The sequence below is a fragment of the Crocodylus porosus genome, unplaced genomic scaffold (genome assembly GCF_001723895.1).
Source record: "Crocodylus porosus isolate Cpor-Errol unplaced genomic scaffold, CroPor_comp1, whole genome shotgun sequence".
NCBI classification, from domain to species: domain Eukaryota; kingdom Metazoa; phylum Chordata; order Crocodylia; family Crocodylidae; genus Crocodylus; species Crocodylus porosus.
Genome location: NW_017728914.1, coordinates 37,192,941 through 37,202,791, shown reverse-complemented (window position 1 = coordinate 37,202,791; position 9,851 = coordinate 37,192,941). Strand labels below are relative to the sequence as shown.

Genomic DNA, 9,851 nt, shown 5'->3' with positions numbered 1-9,851 from the left:
CTGCCAGCGGAGGTGGTTCAAGCGCCTACATTGAACACCTTCAAGAGTAAATCGGATGCTTATCTTGCTGGGATCCTGTGACCCCAGCTGACTTCCTGCCCCTGGGGCGGGGGGCTGGACTCGATGATCTCCCGAGGTCCCTTCCAGCCCTGATGTCTATGAAATCTATGAAATTACGATCACAGGCATCACACCACCGGTGAAGGACAAACCTCTGCTCAGATACTAACCAGTCTCTGGGTATGAAAACAAGCGTTGTTTTATTTGAACTTCCTTTGTGAGTGCGAGGGCTGTTCTCAAGTCAGTTATTAACAGGCTGGTAGAAGAGACGTGTGTTCCTCCGGGAGGGGGAATGGATCTACCCCGGGTCCCGCGGGGCACGTTACACGCGTCACGCTCTCCTGCCGACAGGTGACTGCCGCGACGCCACTAGCCTGGCCCGACCCGCGCCCCGGAGGACGCGCCCTCTGACGGCAACGCGTGCAACCGACGCCTTTTCTGCCACGCGGTCCTGAACGTACCGAACCAAACCATTTTCCCTCTAGGATCGCACTGATTCATCAGCTTGCCAGCTACAAGCACTGCGAAGTTGCCAGGAATTGTTTTCTTTCATTTAAAAATCCCCAGGGCCAAACTTTTTGGTGAGGTGCCAGTCGGTGCCTCCCCGCCGACTTTCAGGGGAGTGTCACTTCTTTACATCAGCAGTCGACTTAGCCCAGACTCTCGTGACGCATGAGAAGAGCTTGAACCTGATGGCTGAGCTAGATTTTTCTCCCTTCTTGTCATAGGGAAAATAGCTATGGAGGTCCGCGGGCTCCAGATGCTCTTCACCTCTGGGGCCAGACCCTCTCCGATAGTTTGAGTCAAATAATAGTCACTTTTTGGCCACCAGCGCATGCTCTGGGTGGTCCATCTCTCCCTCACTTGTCCTCCAGGGAAAGCAACAGGACTCCCACCCTCAACCATTATGGAGAGTGCTGAATCTATGGCTACTATGAAACTATGAACTATGAATCCTTACTGGCATGGACCCACACCAGAAAGACCCCCGCTTTGGTCCTTCCCCACCACTGGCAGATCCCATAGAAACCCTTGCTCATCCTGGGCCCTGAGGGCTGTTGATCTCTCCGTATTCCCTGGTACAATAAAGCAAAAGCATTTCTTTCTCTTGCCTTCACGCCATGTCTTGTGAAACCTTTCGCCTAGTCCGTGCAGCGAGGGCACCGACGCTGCCCATGCGTGTGGCGGGATGCTCTGTGCTCTCGCGGGGGGAGCTTCGAGATAGGAAGCATCTTGCTGTCCTGCGGGTCAGCTACATGTAGACTCATAAAAGACTTTGCCTGGAGGCAGGGATTAAATGCAGTGTGGGAAGGGAAGGGGCTGCTCTTGGGAGCTTCTAGGGACTTCTCAGCATCCCCCCAGGTTTCCAAAAGAGAAATCCCAGGGGCTGCACAGGGATCTGGGAGCGCTGGCTCTGGCTGGTCCGCTCCTGCGGCAGCTGTGTTGGTTGCTCATCTCCATGCAGGGGTCCCGGGAAGAAACGGGTCTGTCCTTGGGGCTGGCCCTGACCTCCCCCCGGTGCGTGTAACCATGGCCTCCCCCCAGGAGGAGAGCTTTGCACACCTTCGGGTTCGTCCCTCCTGAGCAACAGGACCCTGGAGCGGTTTTTGGGAAAGTCTGACCTCACCAAGCCCCCGCTGTGGTGCCTGCTTCCTCACACCCATCCCATTACGTGTCTGGAGCACTGAGGCACCCCGGCCAGGATGAAAGCCCCATTGCACGGTGCCTTGAACATACCCCCGGCAGCAGTCGGACCGTCCCAAACAGCTTGCAGTCCTGACCGTGAGGATGGGAAGCAGGTGGACTTTGTGTCCCCCTCCTCTCATTACGAGGTGGGAGAGGAAGGGCGGCCTGCTCTAGAAGGTCTGGTCTGCAGCGCAGAGCTGATCCTCATGCGCCTGAAGCCCAGCCCTGCATCCTGATCCCAAGGCTGTTCTTGCCCATCCGTCCCTTTCTCCAAGCAGGACGGACAGAAATAATATCGTAGGCCTCCCCGGCCTCAGACAACGGGCACGTGAGAGCTCTGCACTATCAAAGGGAACCGCTTCTCCGCCCAGGCAGGCCTCTCTTGGGTCGCGGTACGTACCCCGTCACGGCAAGAGCACCGCAAACGAATGTCCCACCCTCGGTCCCCTGCGCATGCTGCTTGCAGCGTCTAAAACCAGAGCCAGAGGAATAATCATTCCCGCCCCCGTCTCCGGACCCCCCGGGATGCACCGTGCTTTCTGCCAGCAAGCTCCAGCTGCCTTTGGCATGGCCACAGCTCGTCCCCACCTGGGCCAGCCCCTCTCTGCAGTTTCTGAGACACGCACACCATTATTCGAGCTAGTCTCGCATGGAGACTAGATTTCTCCTGATAGCCCAGCACGGCATCTCCTCTGCGCTCCAGGCCTCAAAGCACTGTCACACGCCGGGAACGAGACCGTGACAACCTCGCACTTGGCTGCCGTGTAATTTTCTAAATGATTTGTAGCTGACAGCTGCCTATTGTGCTTTCCCCTGGAGCGGTGCTCTGACACAGACCTTCCCTTCGTTTATGTAACGCGGCGGCAATTAACTCCCAGCACGTCTCGTTGGAACCTGCTAACGTCAGTTGTTTTAATTGTGCTTGGCCTGAACCCGATGTCCCCCTGCCGAGGTTCAGGTGACGGGGTCTGTGGGCTTTGGAAGGATTTCTCTTGACCCCAAACCCTCTAAGTGGCTTTTCTAGGCCTGAGCTATGTCTTCTCAGCCCGTCCCTTTGCTCTGCGCCCTCTGAAGCAGTCGTGTTTCTCCGAGGATTAATCCTTCTAGCATCTCCCCGGGGATGATCCTTCGAAAGAGTTGCCTAATCTAGGAGTGCGTCTATCTGTCTAGTCCTGCCAGCCCACAGTAAGGTGAGGTTACAGCTTAGGAAACCACCGCAAGACCAGCCGTGAGCAGCGGAGGTATCGAAGCCCGTCGAAACGAGCCGGCGAAGGAAGGAGGGGGATTTGCAGAGGCTGCGTAAGGACCGGAGGCATAATGCACCCTGTGCAGCCGTGACCGATTTCATGGCCGCGGTGACATGTTCCAGGTGACTCGTGGGGGCAGCCGTGCCGTCATGCCAATATTCCCATTGTTTCGAACCCTTCACGGCACTTGGCTCCGAGGTTTCTTGGCAGGACACGTTGACTCACTTCATTGTACCTGCCGCTCGGGCCGTAAACAACTTCTCCCCGTTGAGAAAGCGCGGGTGACATTTTTGTAGAAGGCGACAGCCTTTCCCTGGGTGCCTTTTCTAGGCCTTGCAATCAGCTTGTCAAGAGTCCTCTGCTCCCAGCAGAGCCGCAGCACGCGGCCCAGGCGCGACAAGGCTGCGCCAAAGCCGGCCGCTGCGGCTGGCCGCGCTGCGGGTGGTGTCAAAGTCATCCTCGGCATGATGTTGTGGGAAAACTGGACCGTAGGCTGATTTCCAGCAGAACAGTGTCTCCCCGCCACCCCCGCTCCCAGCCCTGCCTTCAGATCACTTTGTGCATGGGGTCAGTTTACTCTGCAGAGAAGAAAGGAGGCTCCACCTGTCCTTCACATGTCCGATGCTGTGTCCCCTTCAATTCTGCCATTGGGTCTTTACTTCAGAAATATGATTCGAGGCCGCTAAACCTGTCTCAAGCCACTTACCAAATGTCCAGCCAAAATCAATTGCCTGGTAGACAAAGAGCGTTAGCAGAAAGTCAAGGCCTCAATAAATATTACCAGGCTTATTGTACTGGTGACAGATCTGGAGGGCTGTTTCCATACCGACTGGACACCTGCATGCGTGCGTGTCTATATATATTCATGATCTGCCTCCATAGAGATCACCCCCGAGCTGAGCACGGCAGACCACATGCAGGCTACGCACCATGAAGACAACCCGGGTTTTTGTGCTCGTCTTCCTAGCATTTGGCTGCTTCTCATGTGAGTTATTCTTGCCCGTATCTGAGCCAGATCAGCTTAAAAATATTCAGGCTGGGGAAGAGCCCCGTTGTATGAAGGGCGGTGTTCACCCAGCGGCTTTGCACCGCAAAGACCGGACACGCCGAACCGCGGTCCATGCACCTCCTATTCTAGCACCTCGCATTTTGTGACCACGCGTGATTCTGCACCCAGCTCTATTTGTGGGCACAGTACAGAGCACGGGTGTCCAGGTACCTAGCAAGAGAGCGCAGCCAGATGTGCTGACACCCACTATTGATCCACGCACATCTGGCAGGCCCAGAATTGAACCTTGCGGAGCGCATGGTAAATTCCCTGCAATATTCTCACTGGCTGAGATGCAGCTGCCAGGAAAGGGCTGGGCAATTCCAGAGGTCGACAGTCATCTTCAATGTTGAAGCAAGAAGTGCAAAAGTGCTGCTTTTTAAAAGTGCACCCTGCTGGATATGCGTGTTGTATGCCACGCTTGCTGCATAGGCTTATGTATACTACCCATCATTCACCTGTGCAGAGGGGGCACCTTTTCTGTGATAGACTGTAGCTATTTTTTGTGCCATGAAAAGGTATGAAAGCAAAAAGGGAAGGAAAATGAATTGGTTTCTTGATTAATAAATTCCCAGCTCACAAAACAAAGCAGTAAAATAAAAGAGCTCTATTCCATTATGTTAAATAATAAGAAAACTTTCTCATTTATCAGCATGGGACCACACTCTAACCAGGGTTTGTTCAGACCAAGATGCTATTCACTGACAACCACTGGATTTGAAATTGCCTGTAATAACTCAGCACTTGAGCTTCTAACTTCTATGTCTGGCAGTGACACTGGAGTAGTTCACGTGTCCTATCTGTGATTTTTTTCCAGATGTTGCCTCTGGGGTTGAGGTGAGTAGCTGATCTATATTTCCTTTTACTTCCTTCAAACGTCTAGCCTGGTATAAATAGGTGCTAACCACTTTGCCAAAGGGATGATACATGTTGAAACCCTCTGATCTTCTACTTATTATATAGTACCATTTTCATCTGAGAATTTCACCAAATATGTCTCTGTTATTCTACTATTAATTGTGCAGCTGTGCCACATTTTGGTTAAACGGCATGAAAAATCGCATTTCATAACTAGCCTCATTGATTGGGGTACAGTTTATATGATCAACTCTAAAATTGGTGAGAGTAGTTTAGTGCATTGAGAAACAAACCTGCCCCAGTTACAGATGTGCAAAAGAATAAAAACCTGCAAATCATCCACACATCAATACGCACTGAGACTGACGTTGTTTGATCCTCACACAGTCTGCGTAAGACACTGGGATGCCAAAAGGCAAGCTCCATCACAGAGGCCAGGAAGAAAAATACCAATAACCAATTGTGCCATGAGTGTAAAGACTCCCATTGGCATCCCTAGGAGATAATTTTGGCAGTGCATGTATAGTTTTAATTCTAGGTTTACACTGATGGTTTGAATTGACCTTCAGGTTGCCATTCATCCCATGCACCAGTGCAGGCGGGGGTGACGGGCTGGGCAGCAGCTCTGCAGAAAAGGACCTGGGGGGCAGGGGACAAGGAGCTGGACAGGAGCCGGCAGTGCGCCCTCGTGCCAAGAAGGCGACCGGCACCCTGGGCTGCATCGGTAGGAGCGGTGCCGGCAGATGAAGGGCAGCGATTCCTCCCCTCTATTCAGCACTGGGGAGGCCACATCTGGAGTCCTGTGTCCAGCTGTGCACCCCCCCACTACAGAAAGGATGTGGACACATTGGAGAGAGTCCAGTGGAGGGCACCAAAAATGGTTGCGGGGCTGGGAGATAAGACTTGTGAGGAGAGGCTGAGGGACCTGGGCTGACTGAGTCTGCAGAAGAGAAGACCGAGGGGGATTTGATAGCAGCCTTCACCTCCCCGCAGGGGGGCTGCAAAGAGGACGGAGCTGGGCTGGTCTCAGTGGGGGCAGATGACGGGACAAGGAGCAATGGGCTCAAGCTGCAGCAAGGGAAGTTGAGGTTGGATATTAGGAAATTGTTTTTCACGAGGAGGGCGGTGAAGCACTGGAGCAGGCTCCCCAGAGCGGTGGTGCAGTCTCCATCCTTGGAGGTGTTGAAGACCCGGGTAGACAGAGCCTTGGCTGGGATGATGGAGTTGGGGCTGGTTCTGCTTGGAGCAGGGGCTGGAGGAGATGTGACCTCCTGGGATCCCTTCAACCCTCATTTCTTCTGATTCGATAAGATGCACGCTCACAGCCGCATCATCTGCAGTCAGCTCCTAAGCTCGACTCTTGGTAACAACCCAGCTGAGACCCTGACCCACTACGAAGCCCCCGGATCTGGGGGTGAGCCTCCTCCTCGCCCACCTCTGTGTCTCACGTGGAATTGCAAAGCTCAGTGATTTATTCTTTGTGCTTTCCTTCCACCCATGCGAGAGACAAAACCACAGTCAAACTGACTCAGCCCATTCAAGGTAGAAGAATTTAGGAGAGTTTAGGGACTCTCTAACTAGGATGGAGGCTTGGAAGTGCCAAGCAGGGAGGACACAGGGTTGTCTTTCACATAGCAAGTCATCCTCACTTCTCCTGCAGTAGGGCGTGCACAGCCTGGAGCACCGAGCGGGCAGGTCACACTTAGGCTCCCTGTCATATCAAAAGCGCTGCTCCGCCGCTACTCCTTCATGTTGCCTTCGCAGCTCGATTGCAGCGAGTACTCCAAAGTGACCACCCCTGAGGGCAAAGAGGTGATAGCCTGCCCGAAGATCTACAGCCCGGTGTGCGGCACGGACAACAAAACCCACTCCAACGAGTGCATGCTGTGCGCCCACAACCTGTGAGTCCCGGGGGCAGAGCACTGTCATTAAGGGCGAGGAGAGCTCCGGACAGGCCCCTCCATCCCTTCCAGCGCTGCTTCGCAGCCCCACTGCTGGAGGCCTCTGAACCCCCTGTGCCCCGCTCCTCCGCCCTGATGGCCCTCTCCCACCTCTTGCCTTTGCTCACGTGGGGAATCCTGGAAGCCTCCCATGCATAAGATGTGAATGTGGTTCATGTCCCCAACACCGACAGCATAAGGGGGTGAGTCTCTTGCTAAGGGGGTCCCTGCATTATGCGGCCACCGCCTTCACGGCTGCGTTGGCCTGGCTATGGAAGGGGCAACGCCTCGTGGAGAAGTGGCACATGGCGGCAGAAAAATGCTTCCCGTTGTGCATCTACTCCGCCCTGCAGTCTCCCCCGCAGCAGAAGCTGAGCCAGGCAGATCTTTTCAATGCTGCTGCATTGCAAGGGAGCAAAGGGAGGCATTTGCTGGGGTGGGGGGGTGTGACCTTCTCACACCCTATGGCCACACACTTGTGCCGACATATCTCTACAAGCGCCCGAGACTGGATTCTGTAACATCCATCTCTCCCACCCGCCCTTTCTGCCTTTCTCTCTACCTCCTCCAGAGAGCACGGGACTGACATCAGCATCCAGCACAAAGGAGGATGCGGAAAGGTAATTATCCTGTCTAGAGAGATCGCTTGCAAAATCAGGGCCTGGTGGAAGTCCCTCGGCCGCTGTTGTCAGACGCCAGCCGGCTTCAGCCCAGGACGGCCCAGGCGTGGTAGAAATGGGTTCGGGGCATGCACAGACCACCCGCTGCCCACGGTACAGCGCATCCCTCCTCTTCCAGCAGAAAGAACCGGATGACGCTACTGCAGAAATGAGTGGCCTTGTCTGCAAAGGAAGAATAGGTTTAAATATGGTGCCCTATGGCAGAAACTACAAAGTCTCCAGGGCTTGAGCTGGGCTGGGTTGGAGTTGGGGCACTTCTGCGTATCATGAAGGTGGCTATTGCTCCATTTTACTCTTACAGCTTGTCTGTAGTAAATACGCAAAGGTATCCATGCGCGGTGTCCAAAGCCTGGCCTGTACGCTGATCTACAAACCAGTCTGTGGCTCCAACAACGTCACTTATGCCAGCGAATGCGAGCTGTGCGCCTACAATTTGTAAGTACCGAACTTAGGGGTTTCTTCCTCAGTCATTAGCAATAGCCAGTGTTCCCAGTAACAGCTTTTAGCAATAGTGCATGTCTCCCTCAACCTTTTCTTGGACATTTCAGCTCCTGAACCCTTTCTTTGCCCCGCTACACTACCCCGCGTTTCTTCTCATGGCTCTTGCTTTTGCTCAGAGCCAGAGGTGGGCGCAGCAGTGGGTGACTGGAGACTAAGCAAAGAAAAGTTCGGGCCCGAGTGCTATCCCCCATGGTCCACTATAGGAAGACAACACGGCCACCAGCTAGTAGGATTTTACTAGTCAGTGAGGTTGATGCTGCCTGGCTGGAGAAAATAAACTGTCTCGGGCACAGGTCTCCCACGTCTCATTTCTTAGACATCAGTTCAGTTCATGCTCTCGGCTGGGCCTCCTGACTCCAGTTTTGCCTTTTCCAGGGAACGTGGAGCCAACATCACCATGCAGCACCAGGGATCATGTAAGAAGAAACCAGAATGGGTGAGTGTGGAGGGATGCATGGTCCTTATCCCACTGACGGCTGTGGGAAGAGTCCCACGGACTCAACAGGCTAGAACTTTTTAGCAGAGAAAAAAGACAGCTGAGGGGGCATATGATAGAGGGCAATAAAATAATGACATGGAAAAAAGGATATACTGGGTGCATGTGCATGAGATGCATACTGTGCAATAGCTTAATAATGCTGTGCAGTAGCGTGCTGGGCAAGACTCGTGCTAGTATGTTGTGGCGCAGTAGTATTAGGGTACAGTGCGGTTAGCATCTGTAAAAACCCGTGCACCAGTGCTACTGCGTGGTAGTGCCAGTTACTGCGCATTAACTTAGTACTTGGTTGTACAAATGGTAAACTTAATGCGCAGTAACTATGGTGCATTAATGAAAGTGCATTCGTGCCCGTTATGTATCATTGCTCAGATCCCTAGAGCGAGGGGATCTGCAAGGAAATTAGGAAGCAGGTTTACAGCTAGCAAAGGAAGCAAGACTCCCGTAGATATCAGCATGTTCACCTTGGAGCCGGGACTTTCCCAGGGCAATTAGAGACATGCCAGTGGCCCCGCGCGCAGGGGGAATGACCACCTTCCTCCGGCTCTTCGCACACGGGGCGCATGGCTTGCATTGCGCAGGGCTGCTGGTTGCACGCTTAGCTGAACTCCCCTGGGGCAAAGCTTGGCAGATATTCATTCTTGGCAGTGAAGCAGATGATCATCCTTGCTCCTGCGCTTGTGGCAACGGGTCTGGCCCCATTTGCCATTTGCCCCTTTTATAATGGGACCTCGCAATTCATTTTGCAGGTTGACTGCAGCGACTCCACAGGACCGGTCTGCACCATGGAGTACATGCCCATCTGCGGCTCTGATGGCAAAACATATGGCAACAAGTGCACCTTTTGTACTGCAGTCGCGTACGTACGGGAATACATCGCGTCTCCATCTGCTTGCCACGGGACGAGTGCCTGTCCTCGTCACCGGCCACTTCCCTTCCCCGGCTGTCCTGGGGATGGCGAGCAGGAGAGGATGCCCCGAGCAAGGCCGGGAATCATGGCGTTTTTCCCTTAATTGATACCTATAAAGTAGATTCAGACCTAGGAACAGACTGTTCCCCACCTACACCACGGAGTATTTAGCACAGGGTCTTCTGACAGCATGAAAGACTTCATATTTCTCCGGGACAGCTTCAGCTTGCAGAAGGAGTTTCCTCTTTCATAGATTTCATAGATTTCATAGACATCAGGGCTGGAAGGGACCTCGGGAGATCATCGAGTCCAGCCCCCTGCCCAAAGGGCAGGTCCTTGAACCACCTCCGCTGGCAGACTGTTCCAGACCTTGGGGGCTCGGACAGTAAAGAAATTCTTCCTTATGTCCAGCCTGAAATGCTCCT

At 53.7% G+C, this 9,851-nt stretch overlaps 1 protein-coding gene and 1 long non-coding RNA gene across 2 annotated transcripts in view; both read left to right on the top strand.

The window, feature by feature from the left end:
* The first annotated feature begins 3,923 nt into the window (after nt 1-3,923).
* LOC109309872 (ovomucoid-like) overlaps nt 3,924-9,851 on the top strand; it is a 19,685-nt gene continuing 13,757 nt past the window's right edge. Inside the window, exons 1-7 of the mRNA XM_019534747.1 lie at nt 3,924-3,978; nt 4,859-4,878; nt 6,664-6,800; nt 7,411-7,459; nt 7,821-7,954; nt 8,396-8,456; nt 9,266-9,375. Of these exons, the coding sequence (XP_019390292.1) occupies nt 3,924-3,978; nt 4,859-4,878; nt 6,664-6,800; nt 7,411-7,459; nt 7,821-7,954; nt 8,396-8,456; nt 9,266-9,375 (566 nt within the window). The remainder of the gene's footprint in view (nt 3,979-4,858; nt 4,879-6,663; nt 6,801-7,410; nt 7,460-7,820; nt 7,955-8,395; nt 8,457-9,265; nt 9,376-9,851) is intronic.
* LOC109310222 overlaps nt 9,256-9,851 on the top strand; it is a 1,361-nt gene continuing 765 nt past the window's right edge. Inside the window, exon 1 of the long non-coding RNA XR_002101162.1 lies at nt 9,256-9,375. This is a non-coding gene — a long non-coding RNA (uncharacterized LOC109310222). The remainder of the gene's footprint in view (nt 9,376-9,851) is intronic.